We start from the raw sequence: 21,130 nt of genomic DNA on the forward strand, positions 1-21,130 counted from the left end.
ACTGCACACAGGAGCACACACCACCGCAAACCCCACCTACTATGAACTCTTCTAAAGGGCTGTGTTGTAGCCTTCCGAGTTTGCCCCGGGAGATTTCTTTGGGTCTGCATCCTCCCTTCTGTCGTAATCTGGCACCTGGAAGCCCCATGGGCCTCCAGAGAGACTCTCACTAGTACTGCTGCTGCTCAGCTCTGACTCCGCTTCACTTTCCACGCCTCTCTCCACCGAGGCAGATTCTGCACTGCCCTCCTCAAGGACGTCTTGAGCCTCCAGGTCTGCGGACTCATCCACGGGAGCGGCTTCACTTTCTTCTTCTTCTGCCTGCTCTTCTTCTACCGGAGGTTCTTCCTCCTGCTCCTCCGATGGCTCCTCTCTCTTGCGTTTCATTTCCTGGACTTCCTCTACCACAGGCCTTCTTCTAGCTAGCACGATGTTTTTCCTTGCTTTCTCTCCTTCGGACTCAGTGGACTCGGATTCCTCTGACTCAGGGGTCGAGCTCTCCTCCTCTTCCTCAGATGGGGTCTCCGACTCAGACTCTTCAGTGGTCTCGGACTCACTGAACTCGGACTCCGTTTCTGTGTATTCTGTGTAGTCGCTCGACTCCTCCTCGGATTCCACGGTGCTTTCTGTAGCTTCCTCCTGGTCTAGAGTTAGTTGGAGATAGTCTTTGTCTTCTTCCTCAAGGCGCCTCCTCCACTCCTCACCCTCAAGGTCAATGCCTCTTTTCTCAGCGAGACCTCGGACTTTCTTAAAAATCATCGGGAATATCCTTGCTCTCTTCCACGTTGGGTATGTGGGCTCAGCGGCTGGTGGCTTCTCAACGGTGACCACTACCTCTTCCTCACTAGGTTCTCTAATTTCAACTCTGGGTTTTTTAACTTTCTCTGGCTCTTCCTGAAAGTTTCGAGAGTGCAATTCAAATGTTAGCTTGAGGATAGTTATGGTGTGATCTCGTCCCTCATAAATTAAGCAGGAATTCATCTTTTGGGTAATAGGCTCATGAATGCTATGCAAATAGTTTCCAAAAAACAATGACATTCTTTTCTAATGATAGAGAGAAGCTGGCTGGCAGGCAGTAAATTATTTTTTTTAAGCTTTATGGTATTAATACCCAAATCTAATGGTCTCTCTTTTCTGTTATTCATAGTTTTATCTTAAAAAAATTTATATCAAGAAAAAAATAATTATTGCCATTTTCCTCTCTAAATCTAGAGTTTTGGCTTGTTAGCTTTCTGCTGTGTCTCAGAATTTTTAAAATTCATGAAAATGTATTAGGTAATTTGAAAATTTATGAAAAATCTCTCTTGTTGAAGTTTGAACCAATTAGAGCTGCAGTAGCAGCCATTTCATGGGAAGAAAGGATTGTGTGCCAAATAAATATAGCAGGAAAGGTCTAAAAGTTTGAAAAAATGATTCATGTTAATCTAGAAAAGAGTCACATATTTTAAATATACGGGTGAAGGTATTTTATTCTCTGATATTTGAGAAATGAAGACTGTGGGTTTTTTTTTCATGATTTTAGTTAAGCAGATAGCAGAAGAACAAAAGTAACCAGGTATTTATTGTATATATATTTAACATATTTGGTTCTTAATTGTCTTTATAGAGAGATGTTCATAATTTTAGAATGCATATTTTATTGCAACTTCTTTCAGTTATTTAACCTTTAATAGAGAAGGAAATAAACTGAAAAAAATTAAGGAATTTCCCTCCACAGATAAGAGGATGTTGTATTTCTTTAAAAACAAATTCTAAATTATTAGAAATTCTCAAAATTAGAATATGTTAGTCAAACTGTTCAAAAACTTGTTATTGCATTGCTACTTAACGCAACCAAGTCCTGGCCATTACCTCTTCCTCTTCGTATTCCTCTTCAGCTTCGCCCATCACTTCTCCGTACTCCTCTTGGCCAGCAGGCGGAAGCAGTCGGCGGCGACTTCCATACTGGGGCATTTCATACCTGCAACACAAACTTGGAACTTGAGACGTTTTTCATAGGTGTGTAGCACCTACCACAATAATCTCTGCTTTCTTCTTTTTCTTCATCATTTCACCAACAGATACTTAGATAGCATCTATTAAATTCCTTCTAAAAATAAAACAACGAAACAAAACTACGCAGTAAGAACCACTACCTGATGGCCAGAGGTTTTTTTTGTTTGTTTGTTTTTGTTATTTCCCCCCAATTAGGGCTCCCTGGAATAACAAGGAAGAGAGTCGTTATTTCATATGCAAATCTGGGGAGAGGTGAAAGGGAGAGAGAAAGATAGACTATTTCATAACAATATGAGGAACCAAGGACACGAGGGGGAGTCCGTATACAAGTATGTCTCTTACCAAGGATGAAAACAATCTATGTTTTTACATGAAAGTTTATATAAAATATGGCCTGTGTGACCATATTCATTTTTTAGTATTTTTTTTTGTAGTTAGTTGGGTTAGGTGTGAAGAATTAACTCTACGTTTTCATACTTGCTATTAGATTCTTAAGTATATTTTCTATTTTTATTTTTTCACTGCTCTGGCACAAAACTTCAGGTAGGCTGGTTAGAAAAATTACTAAACACAGCATACGGAATAGGTGGTGAATTCAGGAATTGAGCGAACATGTTTGACTTCTATATTCCATTTTAACTATTACAAACCTCTTTAGCATAGTTCTAGAAACACAAGCGGCACAAACGAACTAGCAAAAACGGTGAGGCCTTGACTAACATAAAACTCAGACACACTATTCATTTTGAAATATGAAACCGGGGCAACAATGTTTTCAAAATAAATTCTACTCGTAATAATAACTCCCTATTACATTTCAAAATACAATACAGTATAATGCTGAATGAAAAACTGAAGATGTACCCATGCTCATAACTGTAATAATCTTGTCCATATTCCTGGCCAGGATCAATCCCAGATTCCATGGATAACTCCTATTATTCAAAAAGAGAAATTTGCATTTTTAAATGGATTCCTTACGTGTTTCAGTTTCAAGTGAGATTTCCATACCTACAGTTCAGGTCTCTCCAAACACTCCTGCCAAAATAAGTTGAATGACAAGTGAGCTTCAACACATCCCTGTTCTCACAGTCTCAACCATTTTCATGGAATACATTGGTGATGAGTTAGTGTGTCAACGGGAGAGCTCAGTTTTCCTGATGGTAAAACTGGAGACGTTCTCAGGTGAGTGGTTTTAGGTAGCTTTTAAGATGGAAACAACCAATACTAAACCACGCAGTAACTTATTCAGTGGCTCGTGCAGCCAGAAAAACTGTTCCACTAGCTTTACTAGTTCTGAGTTCCTACAGTGGCTCTCTGTTACCCAGGGCTCCCAGCATCAAACCTTTGACACCATCCAACAGTAATTCATATATTAAGAAGAACTTTAATTTAATTCTGATTCTGGGCTTAAAGACACCTGTTTTTAGATCTGACTAAGATTTTTTTTAAGACTCTTGGTAATACCTACTTTTCTCAAACTCTGCTCTTTGGCTGTGCTTTGAGGTGGCTGTAGCTATGAAATTAATTTCCATTTTAATTCCATTATATTAATAATGGTAAATGGCAAAGCTTAAGAGGACTGAATTTATAGTGGAGTAGGAGAGGGGGACGGGGAAACTGTGACTATCCACAGAGATGTAGGTTATCTATAGATAATCCACTCTTGATAGGAACTGGTATTGTTAAAACATGGGTAGAATGAATCAGGAGCTCCTGGCTTTCAGGGAAGGCAAAGAGGAATTATTTTAAGGCACACAAATCCTTAGCTGGTGTGATAAATAAGGACAGTGACTTTTAGTTAGATCACAACTTGCCAAATCATTTAAAAAGGTTGATCGTGGTTCACCCCAATAAAAGAATTCTACTAAAAACCTGGGACTTGGGTTTCCCTTGGGAAACAAAGGTCTGGCATTATTGCATACTCCAAGAATCTTGTTAGCGTTCCTTGCCTTCCATGAGGTCTGGTTACTGCTCATCTTCTCCACAGCTCCCTATCCATACTCAATGTCACCCTGCAACCCACCCCCTGCCTTGCTCTCACTTCATAATGTCTGTTCATGTACATGGCCAGTCAGCTTCCTGTAGTTACTAGGCCTGCAGTTGCCCTTCTACACTAAAGCCAAATGACCTTGCAACCTACAAATACTTGGAAAACCCATTCAGTCGTGATGCTGAAACTCATTTAGCATTCCCGTTAGAATAAACATTGAAAAGATAATTAGCGATATTGCAGGCTTCCACATACGGTGGACAACTGGCACCTGTTAAATTTTGGGGTGTGTGTGTGGGGAATATAACTCTGCAAAACCCTTTGGAAAATGTATACCACAATATAGTCTTCATAACAGTCCCAAATCAGCACCAATGTGAAGGTCCAAGAACTGACCCCACCACGGCTCTTCAGCACAGGTGGGCAAAGGAGACTGAGGTCCAGCACAGATGGAGTGCCATGTGAGAGCCCACGTGTGAGAGGCTAGAAGAGGCCATCTGCACGAGGCACGTTTCAAGCCTGGAGAGCACTTAGGGTGAGGGAAATGGGTGCTCAGAGTTGGCTCACAGGCTAGTCACGCACGGGAACGCACTCTTGAAAGTGTTTATGTGTGCTTTGTAGCTGTAGGTTTTAGTTCAAAACATTTTCCATTACAGGAAAGGAAACATAAAAATTCAGGTGAGGATAGGGCAGCAAGAAATTAAAACAAAGTTAAAGCCTACTTTTAAGTGACTTTGAAAAACACATAAACTCCACACTGGTGAGTTCAGACTTTGAAGTGACTAATAGCATAATTATGTTGGTTTACATAAAAGAAGCACCTCAGAAATGCGTGCCTAATCTAACATATATAAGGTGCCAAGAAGAAACTTCTAAACTTTAAATTCCATCTTAGTAGTGATACATCTATATACACTATATATAAATATATATGTACTTATATATGTTTATACTTTTATTTATATGTACTTTTTATTGCTAAGGTAAGACTAAAACTCAGGTCTTGCTAGTTGCTGTATGGTCCCAGCCACCAACTACTTTCAACACGGTCAAGGTTAGAAGGGAACAAAACAGGAACTCCGGAGTGCAGTAAGATACTCTGCAGTTCTGAGCTGGGTCAAGATAGAGAGGAACTAACAAAACTGTGAATGAAGAGCAGAATGCTGTGTTTAAAAAAAGAAAAGAAAAAAAAAAGAAGAGAAAACAAACAGAGGGAAAAGTCCTAGTGACACCAAAGACCCCAAACTGAGCTGAGCAGGTGACAGGACTCTGCCTCTTCACTGTATGACAGGAGCCCTAATTGCATCCCTAGTCACTGAATGGAAGGGGCCCTATCTGCATCCCTTGTCACTGCACAACACAGGCCCTAATTGCATCCCTAGTCACTGCATGACAGAGCCCTGTCTGAACCCCTAGTTAGTGAGTCAAAAATGACTATGTTGAATGAATCCAACATTTAGTGGCATTTTAAAGTTGCTGCTTACCACACAGAGTAAACAGAGTTAACTTAGTCTCTTATTACTATAATCAATGTTTTAACTGCTGTTAATCAGAATATTTCAGTCCCGTTTTCTCAGCTTCTCTCTGTTGTGTCTCTCTGTTGACCAGAAGCTCATGAACTGAACGTGACCATCAACATTTTTAGGTGGTAGCGCTGGTTGGGAGAATACATTTCTTGATGAACGATGTGTATGCATTTAGATTTTAACCCTGAATTTTCTGGCTCAATTACCCTGAGAGTTTTCTTCATAAAAGTTTCTAATTAAAAGCTTAACATTACCTAATACATTCCTGTATCCTGTCTCCAGATTTGAGGGGAACTTCCAAACAAGGACAGCCTTTCTTTAGTAAATGTAGGGTACTGTTCCTATAAATGCTTATCTAAAGCCTAAATTTATCATAAAGAAAATACATGCTTCAAATTAGTGTTACTTTATGTTTATTTTAGTCTTCGAGATGAATAGCGAATGAATAAAATAGTGCGTGATTATTGCATAACTCTGAAAATACTTTTTATTTTGTAGGAGAAATGCTGACTCATGCATGTGCTGAAGAGACCAGGGAGAATTCTGGAACATTCCTGTAGTCTTTGCCTGATCTCTCTCTGACCTGAGGAGTCATGTGATAAGTCCACCCTCAGATGAACCTCAGCTCCTCATCAGCCATGAAGTCACTCAGCAGTGCTGAGTCTTGGGGAGCAACCTTTCCTTGCCTGATTTCTATAGTAGTGGTTCTCAACCTTCCTAATGCTGTGAGCCTTCAGTACAGTTCTTCATGTTGTGGTGAACTCCCAACCATAAAATTATTTTTGCTGCTGCTTCGTAACTGTAATTTTCCTACTGTTATGAATCGTAATGTAAATATCTATGCTTTCCAGTGGTCTTAGGAGGCCCCTGTGAAAGGGTCATTTGGGGTCGCAACCCACAGGTTGAGAACCACTGTTCTAGCGAGGGTAAAATTTTATAATTTCAGCAAGCAATTGAAAGGTGATTTACTTTTTTTTTTTTACTTTTTTCCTTTCAATTTGAAAACACATTTTTCTCTCCTTTGTAAAAAGGGACCACATCAGAGGCCACCCACTCTGCCCACACATAACAGAAATGTAAAAGTATTGTAAGGGTTTAGTGAGTTTGAAAAGGAAGTGAAAATCGATACCTCCGGCTTAAGAAGAGAAGGTCTCAGCAGTTGATGCTGCCAAAGGAAATCAAAACAGGAAAAGGTTTAGGTAATAATTCAGATGGAGAATATAGAATATGATTGAGAAGAGAGGAATAAAGGCAACAACTTGAACCTGCCACTTAACATACACATAACAGCTACCAGACCATTAAGTAATAGTTTAGATAATTACTTGGGAACATAAGGTATATAAGAACTCATTTGTTTCAATTTTGGTTACTTTAATTAGCGAATTTGTAATAACCTTATTAAACAATATCAATACAGATATTTTTTTTTTTTTATTTTTCGAGACAGGGATTTCTCTGTAGCATTTTGGTTCCTGTCCTGGAACTAACTCTTGTAGACCAGGCTGGCCTCGAACTCACAGAGATCCACCTGCCTCTGCCTCCCGAGTGCTGGGATTAAAAGGCGTGCGCCACCACCGCCCGGCTTTTTTTAAAAAATATTTATTTATTTATTTATTATGTATACAGTATTCTGTCTGCTTGTATGCCTACAGGCCAGAAGAGGGCACCATACATCATTACAGATGGTTGTGAGCCACCATGTGGTTGCTGGGAATTGAACTCTGGACCTTTGGAAGAGCAGGCAATGCTCTTAACCACTGAGTCATCTCTCCAGCCCTCAATACAGATATTTTTGTCTAAGCTTCCTAACATGGGCTTCTCAGAACAAATGTCCCAGGGCCATTTTGAGAAGCTTAATCTTAATTCAAACTCTATCATTTTACTTCTCATCTCATGAAGTATAATTACGTCCACTAGGAAGAATAGGAAACCTGGTGACCATGTGCAGTATCCTCCGGATTGAGGTTAAGGCACGGTCCTCATTCCCCCACTTTTTAAAAACCAAATATGGATGGCTTACATTCAAGAATGCTTTTTAACAGTCTTTTGGGAGTCAGGAAAATGTTCCTCCTCCAATTTTGTAGGGCCTGCCCCCTGTCTTCATCCCCTTTTACTCATTCTGTGAACTGTGACAAAGTCCTTATTGGTAACTTCCATGATAATTTATGCTTCAAATAGATGGGAACTAGTAATTGATCAAATTTTGAGTTCGTGAATTTTAGGAATAAATGGCTAAAGGATGGATCTTCCTGTACACACCCTGGGAAGGTAGGGGGAGATGGCTCTGAAAGAGGTCCTGTCTGGGAACCAGCCACTCAAAACGAGCATTTAGACAGATGGCTCTATGAAAAGGAAAGGACATTTAGGGTAGAACTCTGACTATAACTCATTTGTTATGTGTTATAGTCATCCCTGAGAGCTAGATCTTCATATAGGTCATTAGTATGGTTTTTCCATAAGTCTAGCACATACACAGTCTGAAGTATAAGCTGCTTAGAGAATATCATTACATCCCACTCTGGGTTAAGAAGCGGTGTGCTAAATCAAACTTGGTTCCCAGCAACTTTGCAGACACCGTCACTCACAAACCTCTATTCTATTGGTTAGAATCCTCAGTATGGTCTCTGTAGGGTGAGTCAGAGGATCGTAATAGAAAACTCAGAGACTCCTAATGGTACAACTGAGTTATTAGATATTTAAGATACTTGGATTAGGTGGAACTCTGGACTGTGTTTAGAGGAAGAATGTTAAATAACTTTACAGCTTCTGAATTATATCTGTAGAACCAGAAAACCAAATTTGGCATGCTAACAGAATCCTAAGTAGTTGCAATTCAGGACAAAGACATCGATGTTCGTTGACACCCTGACTTAAAACTCCAAAGCAAAAAAGCAACATATAGAAAGAAAATGCATTAGAAAAATCATTAAAAGTTTTGACTGAAATGAAAGAAGATAAAACTAGCTTCAAAGGAACCACTATTCATCCTATACATTATACAAAGGCTTCCCTCGAAGGCTTGGCGCTGTACCATATGATAAGGCCCTTACCTCTGGTGCAAAGCCTCCCCTGAAAGGCAGAAATGGAAATTTGTATTAAATGCATGGATTTTCAGACCAGAGAGAATTACAGATAAGGACCATTTAAGGGAATCAGAGGAAATACGATAAGTTTTACTAAAAATTGTCCGAGCGGGGCATCTTTCCTATAATATTATTAAGATGAGAAAGTTATGAGCCATGCCTGATTTGCTAAAGATTATCTCCACAGATTTTTCTCTCTATGACCAACTAAGTATATCCATTAAGCAGGTAAAGACACCTGCCACACAGCCTGAAGACCTGAGTTCAGACCTCAGAAATCACATCATGGAGGAGATAACTGATTCCTGGAAGTTGTCCTCTGACCTCTATCTGTACTCATGCTACGGTCCATGTGCTCTCTATCCCTATGCGCACACATACACTGAATCCATAGATGTGAAAATAACTGAACAAGAACGTGTAATCATTCATTCTCATTCTATTATGATCAGATGGCCGAAAGGTAGTCTGTGCTGTCTCTTCTATAAGTCTTGGTAGGAATAACAGTTTCATTGAGGAAGAGATGCTTCTTAAACAGAAAATAAGACAGGCATGTCCACACCCAGAGTATATACTTCAAAGTGATTGCAATTCTTTTGTCTGTGTCAACTTGATTCGAACAATAACGAAAACAAAAATAGTTACAACCTCCCATGGGTCAATAACAGTATTAGAAGGAAAGCGAAAAAGGCTCTGGAGAGTTAACCTTCAAGTATTCAAAACTATAAAAGGTAAGTAAAGTTCATGGACCACAAGTTGTCCAATATTTGACTGCACTTGAGAGGTACAAGGGAGTGTAACAAGAAGGATGCTACTGATTATGGGACTTTTCTTATTTTCTGTGTGTTTAATCATTAGGCTGAGGCTGTTAATCTAGTTGCATACGCCTGCTTCGAAGAGATGTTACTGAGTTAAAGGTATGGCTTTCTAAGGCACAACAAAAGCATCTTTGCAGTACACAGGCAGCCATAATGCTATAGCAGTGGTTCTCAACCTGTGGGTCACGATCCCCTCTGGGCATCAGTCAGCCCTTTCACAGGGGTCAAACTTCAGAAATCCTGCATATCATATGTTTACATTACGGTTCATAACAGTAGCAAAATTACAGCTATTAAGTAGCAACAGAAGTAATTTTATGGCTGGGGGTCATCACAACACGAGGAACTTTGTTAAAGGGTTGCAGCGTTAGGAAGGTTGAGAACCACTGCTCTGCGGGATGGGTCTACACATCCAGATGTGTCTTCAGTGATTTCCCAAGAGCTTGGTGGAGCTGCTGGTAATGGGGCCAATGCAGCGTGAAGTTATCCTGCACAGCTTATTTTCCTAAAGTTTCCGTAGTCAACTTTCCAAAGTGTTTACATACTTCTGCCAATGCACGTGGCTATTACGATCCTTCTGATTCGTGTAAAGCTTTATACAGATTCGAATTTCTCCCACTGTTTTTTTAGAGATAATGAGACACAGCTCATATTTAGGGCTTCATTCTGTTGATGCCACACATATCAGACAACTCTTATTTTCTAGGATAGTTTGCAAAAAATTCAATATCCTGGTTTAGTGGGCTCCTGCCTACAACCCCGACACTTGGGAGGCTGAGACAGGAGAATTGGCACTAGTGTAAGGTCAGTGTGGATTACATACCGAGTGTGAATTTATTGTGAGTTATGAGCTCAAGGTGACAGAATTAGATCCTTTTTCAAAGGTAATCACACACACATATGGATACACACAAATGCATGCACACATGCACACACACACACATACATTCTGGTATTTTCATTGGGCGACTATACTACTATTTGAGCTCAAAGGCAGAAACAAACTTACATGAGGTATATAACACAGTCAATATTCATAATTATCTGTGTTCTTTCAAAACATGAATGTTGATAATTATAAAATCAGTCAAATAATATCAATGCATCTTTTATGTAATTCTCTCACATTGTGTGTAGTAATCATTCATTTTACATCCTACGTCTGTATACATTTAATTTTAATAATGATGAATGTATGATGCATGTTTCCTTTGGATTTTAAATAAGCTATCTATCCGACCTTGATGCATCGAGTGGACCTTCACAAATGCAAAGGAAAGGGTGTCCTTTTCATACAGACAGTGGTCAGCTTGGAGTTTGCCAAGAGGAGGAGCATTTAGGCTTACTGATCTAAATAACCTTTATAGGGCTCATGTGGAGGATAATTCAACTGGATTTCAGCAACAGCCTGTCAGAACCCACCACAAGTTCTCAGGTCTATGACCAGCTGCCACCAGAAACACCAACTGAATCTTTCTGGTGAAAGAGAGAAAACACGTTCAAGAATCCCTGGAAATCAATCACCTTTGATTTGGAGGAAAAGCATCTGAAGCAGATGGCCTACCAAGAACAAGTATACTTGCTGATTTTTCTTTTTTTAAAAATCTATTCTTGTTAATCAGGAATGAACATTAAATTACTGAAGAACTGTCCCAAATTTTAGAGCCAAACCAAACCAAACCAAAAAACAAAACAAAACAAAACAAAAAACAATGAATAAAAACACCACCTCAGAGATGACACACTAGCAGTTTTCTCAGGCTTGGTGGACACACAGAAGTAAAGTCAAGCTTCACCCTGGCTGGGACACTTCAGGAGAACATCGGAAGCTATAGTGGCCATCACAGCTGCACTCCTGGAACACTGCATGGGGCTATATTGGAACTGCACCTTTCTCTCTTTAGGTGTGTGTCTTCTCAAATACTACAGTTCTAGAGTCCAATGGATAAAGGAATTTGTTTCAAAAGTAGGGATATCTAGCAGTTAAAATTTGCTCAATGGGTTTCATTGGAAAAATAGTTATTTGGTGGCTACATAGAGTACATCATGTAACTATATATGTAGATATAATTATGACCAATGTACATGCTTCATGAAGACAGTGGTGCTTAGCTTAGCTTTGATCCCCAGAATTCCAGCTGTTGAGCTCAGGAATATTTTAACAACTATTGCAACTATGGGACTCTATCCCCATGGGATAAATATTTACCTGTGGTCTAAAACAAGGAGCAAACATATGAGCATAGAGGGGATAGTTCACCAAGTATAATGTCTCTTCTTTTTGAACATGATTTTATTTTGTTTTTTAAATGAATCAGATATCAAAGAATATTTTCTTGAAAGGAAGAGTCCTAAAATTATAATTAAAGAGATGATGTCATCACCTGAAAAGGCTAAATTAAACAGCATTTTAGGCACCTCTGATAAAAATAAGATGTCTTACAAAAGTCAAGGGCATGAGATTTATTTTCATCATAAAGAAGGAAACAGAAAGCACCGAGAGCAAGGAATAGAACAGTAACTGAAAACAGGAGAGATTTATCGTCTGAAAGCATACTAATAAGATCAAAACAAGCCAGAATGGAGGGTATCATAAGAAAACCGATAACTACATATTATAGCACCTGAGATTGATTTGAAATCCCTGCTGTCTGTCACTCCCTACATTTCGAAGGAACATTTTACCTGGGAAACATTTCTTTCCACCAAATACACAGACTTTAAGAGAATAACAAGCCCAAGAGAGAGCACTATTGCTTACTAACAACCTGCTGTCTGTTTCTCCCCACTAGAATTTACATCAAATGATGGTCAGAAACTTAAGACAAAAGAAAAAAGTAACATCGCCTATCAGCAAAGTCAACAAGCCTTTGGTTTTAGTTGGATCAGTACTTTTCATGCCCATATCGCCCCAGGAAAAACAGAGAAAGTTACTTACTTTTTAAAGAAATGGAGGACAAATAATGCTACCTTGAAGTTAAGAAAATTAAGGTAAATCTACTCTATGAGTTAGTGGCGATGATGTTAATTTAAATTAAAAGTGTGGAAGAAAACAGCATTGCATTGAGTTTGGGATTAAAACAGTGGATTCTTCTTTGACGTTCAAATTCTCGTGCTCCACTTGAGGATCATGACCAAGAAAAGAACTGCCCCAGTTAAAACAGAAGCAACATTACAAAGATGTTGATTGACTGTGAGGTTGCACGTCAATTCCCTCAACAACCCTAACCAACGTTTCCTGGCTCTGGTCACACGTGGTTTCCACGTCTGTTTTTACTGGAGGGCAAAACGTGTGTAGTTTTGAGATATCTGTGGGTGGACAGTTTTTTTCTATGTGGCTATACATGTTAGACACCGACTTCTCGAGTTCTGCTAGGTTTTTCACATGTCTGAGGACCCCTTTTGGATGTCTGTGAGGTTCCACGTCACACAGCGGTTTGGATGCTGGTGGCTGTGTTGTAGAAGATTTAGTTTCTCTGGCGTGTGTGACACTGGCAGTGCATTTAACGGCTGGGATAGAAATGCTGTCTGTGGGTGGAACTGAAGTGGAAGGAGGCAGTGGGCAGAGACGTGGAGCTGGCGGTCGAGGAAGAGGAGGAAGCGATGGTGGCGGAGGTAGAGAAGAGGTCCGGGGGGCGGAAGTGGGAAGAGAAAATGTAAGAAGTTGGGGAGGAGGAGGGTTAGGAGGAGAGAGGGGAAGAGGAAAAGTAGTAAAGGCGACAGGAGGTCGAGGAAGAGGAGGTCGTGGAAGGGAAGCAAGGATGTTAGGTGGATGGGGAAGGTTTTCAAAGGAGTTCCTCTTTGTTTCCGCATCTACCATACAAGTTGGGGTCTCTCTCTTAAAGCCTAGAGAATTTAAAACACAAGGTCTTGGAGGAGGAAGTTCCAGGGTGCAGTCAGGAGTGACAACGTTCGGTTCTGACCGGAGTTCCACCGTTCTTGAAATAGTCGGCAGAGTTGAGAAAGAAAAGTGAGACCAAGATGAAGAAAAGGAAGAGCTTGTGGAAAGAGATTTCAACTGCTCTGTTTGTTGTACGATCAGGGTGTCTCTGTGCCCTCTTTCTTTCTCTGACCCGTGGGCATCTTCGGTTGTGAGCATGACGTTGCTGCTACCTCTCGGGGTTGGGTGGGGTCCAACACTTTCGCATTCAGCTTTCTGCCTGGTGATCTGCCACTCCACCAGGTCTATGGTCTCCGGTCTGTGTGGAGTTTTCCACATGAGCCTCCTAGGAAAACTCACAGACTGGTTCCACATCCTCTGAATCTTTTCTCGTGGGCCCCTCAGAGACTGACTCTTAACTTGTGGTCTGGGTGAAAACAGCTCTTCAAAATCTGTTCTTGGTGACAGGTCGGAATTGGTTGACCTTGGACCTATACTTTCCATATAGAGGGGATTATGGGTACTTAAATCATCCTCATCGGGAAGAAATGAGAACGTCCTTGCTGGCTTAGGCTGGCTGTCCTTAAGCGGTCCCTCTACATGAGCCGGCTCATGAGACTCAGTGGTACTGGACGAAAAGGCCATCCCATCGTGATGACTGGTCCTGTCTTCTGGGACTGAGTTATTTCCCCTGCTTTGTTCAAAATGGTAGAGAAGGAAAAGACTTGAAAGAGAAGAAGGAGACAGGTTGTGAAACAGCTTTCATAAGAGAGGCTTTCTCATGGCTACCACTTACTGTACACTACAAAGGCCTAACCATGCTAAAGCCCTGAAGGGGACCATCATGTTCACGCTCTATTCTAGAAAAGACAAGGAGTTGGGAGAGGCCTGAGATGTTGACATTAAAATATAAATCTCTAGACTGTCGCCTCCCCCCATATTTTTTGCAAAGTATCTGGGTCCATATCTAATGGTTTGCTCCTCTAAGTCCCTGCTTTGGAGAGTGTAGATGGGCACCTCAGTTTTTTTTGTGTGTACCCCAGGAAAAAAAACCTCAGCTTTGACTGGGTACCCCACCTTGCTGGAGGATGCTCAGAGCCCGTTGTTATGCATGGGTCTTGGCAGTATCTCAGTTAGTAACTGCCCTTTATCTTGCATCTCACTAACTCTGGGAGCCAAATATATCCTCTGGTATAAAATTAAATTTGTAAGGCAATATAGAAAGGGATAGCGCCCTTCCCAGCTTAGAAGAACGCCAGCTTCCAAAGACAGGATGGAAAGTTCTCAGCGAGTTCAGAAATCAGAACTAAGAAATCAGCTTCACCACACAATCCTGAACTAAAACGATTTGTTCCCATTTAAATTCTAGGCTTAATTATCTTACTACTCAGAAAACATAAATAGAAAGAGGAAAAATGTACATTTTTCTGCAAACATAATGTGGATCAAATTTTAATCAAGATTCCCGTTAATGAAAATATTTAGGCTAAAATAGCATTGTTTTGGTATCACTGCATGGTTTGCTCATGCATGAATACCGAGCAAATACCACAGTAGGTGTGCATTCTGATTAAAGTTAAAAAGTTTCAGAGCTCTTGATTGGTGCCTTAGAACCCTTCCTTCAAAAAGGTTAAGTAACATGTACTTTGCATAGCCCCGATTAAGTTTGTTCTCAAGCTAAAACATAACAGCAAATTAATTTTGTCAATTGTTTAATGTTTAACATAAAAGAAAATAAAATGTAAATATTTTAAGTAAGAAATAAATAGTTATTCAGGATGGGGTAATAGATTAGGCAATAAAATGATATGTAAGTTAGAAATTTGATGAGAAAAACAGGCATGCTCACAAACAGGCCTGGATTATCAGCCAATCTGAATAATTTAGAAAGTATGGATAAGTGGACCAAAAACAGATAATAAAGACTTTTGCCTTTTCTGAGCTTGGGAAGTGATTTTGAAAACATATCATATAACCTGACATTATATAGCCACCAGTTTTGGTGATTACATATAGGTCACTTAGGATAGAAAGAACTCTATTTCTGAATTAAAGATAGAGACACTTTTGAAACCTTGCCTGCTGGGTATGAGGGCTGTCAAACCAGAAGGGAAGTAGGCGGGGAGGATGAGATTTCCTTTTAAACACAAATGCCTACATCCTATATCGTGACAGATGTGGACCACTGTGCAGACACAATACTGCTCAATCTATCCCATTGCATCTACTTTCTAGCAGCCTTTTATTAAAATGATATTGTTTACTTACTTATGCCTATGATTCCACAGGTGAGAAAGAGGAAACAGGTGACAGGGAGAAAAAGTTTTAGCTGTCATTAATTTGAGATTATGCAATACTAACAGACACTTGCTTTAAACAATAACACATCCAAGAGAGAAAAAAAATGCATGTTTATTTTTTAAAAAATTCTTCCCATTTATTTATGAGAATAATGCCTAATAATGTTTCAGATAAAATCTTGTGGCATTTACTCCAGTGTCTTATCATGTAGGAATTTAATTTAACAATCTGTTTGCTAGAGATATGTACAATTTATCTCTGCGAAACATCTGTTACCTTAATCATGCAACATAAACCTTAAATAATATAAGAATCATGAATGTGTCATAACTTTAAAGATTGGTTAGTGTGTGCTGTGTTAGGGAGATGGCACTGGGTTTGGGGAAGAAAGTAAATGTATCAAGTACAAGATGAGTATTATTAGAGAATGCTAAATTTACATGAAGTTATTAATTACTATGTGAAGATTTGCTTTTCCAAAACTGTTTTTTTTCTTTTAAAAATAATTGGCAATAATTTCCTTGGAGCTAGCTTATTTTGTAACTTGCTAGAATCCTTATCAAACATTTTCAATAGAAAAAATGAAGCATTTCTAAAAGTGAGATAAGGTTCAGAATTAAAATGTTTCAATACATAACTGAAAAATCTACTACAACTTTTCAAGTGCAAATAGCCCTTAAAGACTCTTAGTTGCAATTTTTCCTCATCTATCTATCTATCTATCTATCTATCTATCTATCTATCTATCTATCTATCTATCTCAGCCATTGTTCTCATGTGTAAATACTGCTAATTTTTTATCTACATTGTTGCTGGAAAGAGCTGCTCAGTATAATCAGAGAATCAACTCATATTGGCTCAATTCCTATTTCACCAGTAATTCAATGAGAGCATCATTGCAGACTATGAAAGAGGTGAAAACACATATTTAAGGAATGAATCCTGTATGCAAATAGAATGCTGTGCTTTAACATACATAGGATTTATATACTGCATAGTATATCTTAAGTATTAGATATATTTATACAACACTAAATGGCACCCATATACATTTTACAGCTTCATATATAATATTATTAATACTATCTATACTATTCATGCATCCGTCCAAACTGGTTTTTCCAGTAGAAACCATTTTCATGATTTTTTTTTTGAGATTGCTTTACTACTTTAAGTAAATGCTGGAAACATAAAAGATACGTGTTTTTAGTCACTAATAACAAAGTGTCCTGAGTTTATCTCTTGTCAAAATTGTTTAGTGTACTTGATTGCTTATTATGTCCCAAAGTAGTTACTCTTGAAGCTTTATAATAAATACAAATTAAGTCAGACTGTGTGGGCTGTATCATTTGACAGAAACAGTTGCAAAGTCTCAGCTATACGTTAATAAGCTCTGTCAAAATGTCTGGCTTGAAATTGCTTAGGAATTCCACAGTGTAGTGGTGGGAACCACAGCTGCTTCCAGAGCAATACAGCGAGCAGACTGTGCAGAACACACTGTGTCATTTAACAGTTCAGATTTAAGTTTTCCTTTCTATAAAAGCCTACAGTAGTATCTTAAGAATGATTGGTTTTTAAACTATAAAATTTGGCTTTGATTGACAAATGGGAGGGCTTTTTTTCTTTTTCTTTCTGCTTTTTTTTTCTTATCTCAAACCAGGAATTACCATCTTATACCATTTGGATTTTTTTTTATGATTTCCTATTTGGTTGCTTTTTAGAAATATATTTAATTTCTATAATTTTGTTCAGAAAATTGTCCCAATATCATTAAGCCTTGGAGATTAAATATAATATTCAAACTCTATTCTGCAGTTGTGTGCTAACATGGATGCTGCCTTTTAAAAAATATATTTTTTTCTGTATTTTTTTTTCTTGATTTGTTTGCTGTTTATTATTGGCTACAGTTTTCCAACCTAACTTTTCAATTATTTTCTACTTAATAATAAATGATAAAGTGTAATAGGCTTACAACTGTTTTTCTGCATAGGCTTAGAGCTAGCTTCACTCAGAGCATCCACTCCACCCAACGCAGCTGGTCCCCCTGTTACTCACATGGTGCTGTCTCCCAGCTCCTCATAGAGATGTGGCCCTGGAGGTGGTGGTGGTGGTGGTGCCGCAGGCACGGGAGCTGCAGGCTTGGCTGCAGGCATGGCAGACTGGATTCTTGCTGTCTTGGTGCACTCAGCCTGGCGTCTTGAGTAGAGTAAGGTTGTCTTGTAAAACTCAGTTTAGAATCCAAAAACAATCAATAGGCTATTATTTAAATATTGAGGTCTTTCATCAGCGGGACCCACTTCAATTAGGCACAAATATTTGAACTAATAAATTGACATAACAGAATAACCTCATCTTCAATATGCAAATGTTTTCCCCTTGAATAAACAGAATTCACAGAAATATTTTCAAATTAAGCTAATTTCTACTAATGTCCATGTCAGTGATGTTAGAGGTGACCTATGGTTTTAAATGTCACAGATGTATTTAATGTCTTTCTTAGAATTAAGGCATCAAATTGTAAAAATGATTAGAACACACCTTACCTTTCATGTTACTGTTCTGTATAACAATGGTCTAAAATCAGCTTAAACACACACACACACACACACACACACACACACACACACACACAGCTCAAAATCTTAAACTCAAACAAGCACTAAGAAAATAATACACAGTTCAGGACGATATGACGACTTGATCAATATAATCCGTGAGTTCTCATTTTCTATTACATAAATTCATGTGCAAAAATATTCATAAAATATTCATAATTATACTTACACTTTAAACCTGATTTGGAAAGCAGTGTGTAGGAGGGAAGAGAGAGCGGCATTAGAATACTGTACTAACGGATTTCTAACATGACTTTCTATAAATTACGAACAATTTACTGATTCATCTCATAATGCCACAGTAGCAGGGAAAGGAGGGACTTTAATTTGGTGAGTGAATGAGCAGAATCTTACAAGTTATTAAAATATTCACCACAATGAAAGAAATAGGTGAACTGAAGGGAGTAAGAAAAACTGAATTAAAACACAGACCTGTGAGTTTCAAATCTCATGAGAAAACAGAAACTTGAAGATGGTCTGATATTTGTAAGTGTTTTTTTTTTCCCATTGGAGGAATCAGAATTGGTATCAGAATGTGATACACTCCTTTAAGGAATAGTTGAATGATAAAGGAGAAAGAACACGTCAAGATGTGAGAGTTAGCCAATAAGAGGCTAGAGCAAATGGGCCAAGCAGTGTTTTAATTAATACAATTTCAGGGCTAACCTAGCTGGATGGCCAGGACTAACAAGTGGGCCCTCATCCTTGCAACAAACACTACAGAATAAATGTGGAAATTAATACTATATTGATGTCTTAGTGATGTAAAGTGATTTCTTTCAGTACTGTTTATGAAGAACATTTAATATAATATATAACATTTAATATATCATATATAATAATTGATTTGTTAAGAAAACATTAACCTTAGCTTGTATCAACCCAAATGTTATGTTTGCAAGGCCACATGATCTTTGTTATAAAATTATCTGTGTAACATCTTTGCGTGGAACACATCTTGGACATTTTAAGTTGGAATTAACTCACTGCATTCAGTTTTAGAGAAAATTATTTAGTGATTGAAAAGGTATGATTACCTAATTTCGAACATCAACTAGACACCCTGGGAAGGTGAAAAACTCATTAAGGATTTGCTTCTATTAGACCGGCTTGTGGGTGCTTGTGCTTGTTTTCCCCCCTCAACATCTCACAAGTTAGATACATCTTTGAAGAAAGAAACTCAGTGAGTAATATGCTTCCATCAGATTGCTCATAGGTAAGTCTATGGGGGCATTTTCCTGATGGATGATTGAGGTAGGCAAGCTCAGCTTATGGGATGTAGTGTCATTCCTGAGAATGTATGCTTGATTGTATAAGAAAGACAGCTGGCCATGAGCCTGGAAGCAGGTCAGTAGGTAGAACTCCTCCATCGCCTCTGTTTCGGTTCCTGCCTCCAGGTTCCTGTCTTGAGCTTCAGTCCTGGCTTCCCTGGATTATGTTTTATAATCTGTAAACCAAATAATCTCTTCCTTCTCCAAATTGGTTTTGGTCAGTGTTTTATCACAGCAACAAAAAGTAGGTTAGGACAGAAAGGTTTCAGTGTACGAATACATCAGGAGCACCTTAATACTTTTCCTGCAGGTATGTTTAATAGTGGATAGCTTTTCTGCAATTATTTGCTATATATCAAATATTTATGAAATTTATTGTAATCATCCATCATTTACGCTTTGTGGCACTCTGAGGGCGACTTCTCCTGTTCATCAACTCCTCATTTTTTAAAGTGGCTGCCAGTAGGGATGCGTTACTAACTTCTCACACCTGGTATTAGGCCCAATGTATTTTTTGCTTACCTCATTGCAGATACTTCAAATACTTAAATACCTTGACTACCTAATGTATTTTACTGTAGGAAGAGAGGAGACTAAGACTCTATCTAGCCATTCTATTTATGATAAGATATGCCCTAGCAGGGGGTGCCAGGAAGAGAGAAGCCACATCAAAAGCCACAGGTGTGGTGTTGAGAGTTTACCAAGATTTTGCTAACACTGCATTGTCTTCATAGAGGAAAATGTAGCTACAAGGATTAAAATGAACAAAAAAGAAAGAAATAAAAAAAGAAATGATAGAACAACCATACGACAGTGTCTGGTCAGGTTAGAGACCCTGCAGTCTTTCCCTTGAAACTGGGTGAAGTGGGACTCCGATATCATCTCGCACTGCTTTCTCTCTAGGGGATTTTCTTGAGAGCTTTTGGCTTTCAGAAGAGAACGCACAAAGCCAGGAAGATAATAGCACTGTTAGCGTAGACTTATTAGGAGCAAAGGGTACTAAGAAATGTATAGCAAGTCTGCGGTGCTGCCCTTGAGGAAGGCGTTTTGATACAGGCAGGAAAACACAATGACGGAATAGCTGCGCCATCAACATTGTGCCCAAAGGCCACTTTACCAGGCAGCTTCCAGAACCTTCCTGAGAGTATCCTCTGAGCGTCTCCCATACTCACTGTCGGTAGCTCACTAAGACAACCAAGATGGCCGGGATGCAGCAGAGGATGATGATGAAGGCCAAAGCCAGCAAGGCCCCTTCCGTGTACCCTAAGCTTTCCCCTCGCTTCTTGATGCTCGTCACTGCCTCAGGAGTCCGGATCTCCAGAATGCGTCCTCCTTCCCCGTAATAAGGTTGAAAGTCTTTATTGATATCGAGCAGTTTGCCATCCAGGAATCTTTATTGTGAGACAAATTGAAAACCTAATTACATTAGAAGAGCACCGCTGATTTGAAATTAAAATATATCTTTGAAGAAATGAGTAAATCCGTAAATGATACCCTGGGAAACCAAGAAAAATTCAGTTTTAAAATGGCTAGTGTTACTCAGGTAGTAGTTTAGGAAAATTCTAAATGCCAGATAGTATCTTTTCAAAAAAATTATTTTCATTTTCCATATCCTTTTGTGGTTTGCTCTCAGATATTTTATCCT

The 21,130-nt window shown here is 38.9% G+C and overlaps 1 protein-coding gene across 5 annotated transcripts in view; it reads right to left on the reverse strand.

Moving 5' to 3' along the window:
- The window catches only part of Pcdh15 (protocadherin related 15), a 595,973-nt gene that overhangs the window by 5,439 nt on the left and 569,404 nt on the right, over positions 1-21,130 (reverse strand). For 3 of the 5 annotated variants that reach the window (XM_075979991.1, XM_075979989.1, XM_075979992.1), the window contains exons 30-32: positions 20,658-20,876; positions 17,655-17,795; positions 1,852-1,960 (exon numbers count right to left, since the gene is read on the reverse strand). In XM_075979991.1, coding sequence (XP_075836106.1) covers positions 1,852-1,960; positions 17,655-17,795; positions 20,658-20,876 — 469 coding nt within the window. Of the gene's footprint in view, positions 1-22; positions 895-1,851; positions 1,961-2,859; positions 2,931-15,566; positions 15,573-17,654; positions 17,796-20,657; positions 20,877-21,130 lie in introns of those variants that run through there. The other 2 variants (XM_075979994.1, XM_075979993.1) reach the window with 2 other exon arrangements.

The sequence above is a fragment of the Microtus pennsylvanicus genome, chromosome 7, assembly GCF_037038515.1.
Source record: "Microtus pennsylvanicus isolate mMicPen1 chromosome 7, mMicPen1.hap1, whole genome shotgun sequence".
In the NCBI taxonomy this organism is placed as follows: Eukaryota; Metazoa; Chordata; class Mammalia; order Rodentia; family Cricetidae; genus Microtus; species Microtus pennsylvanicus.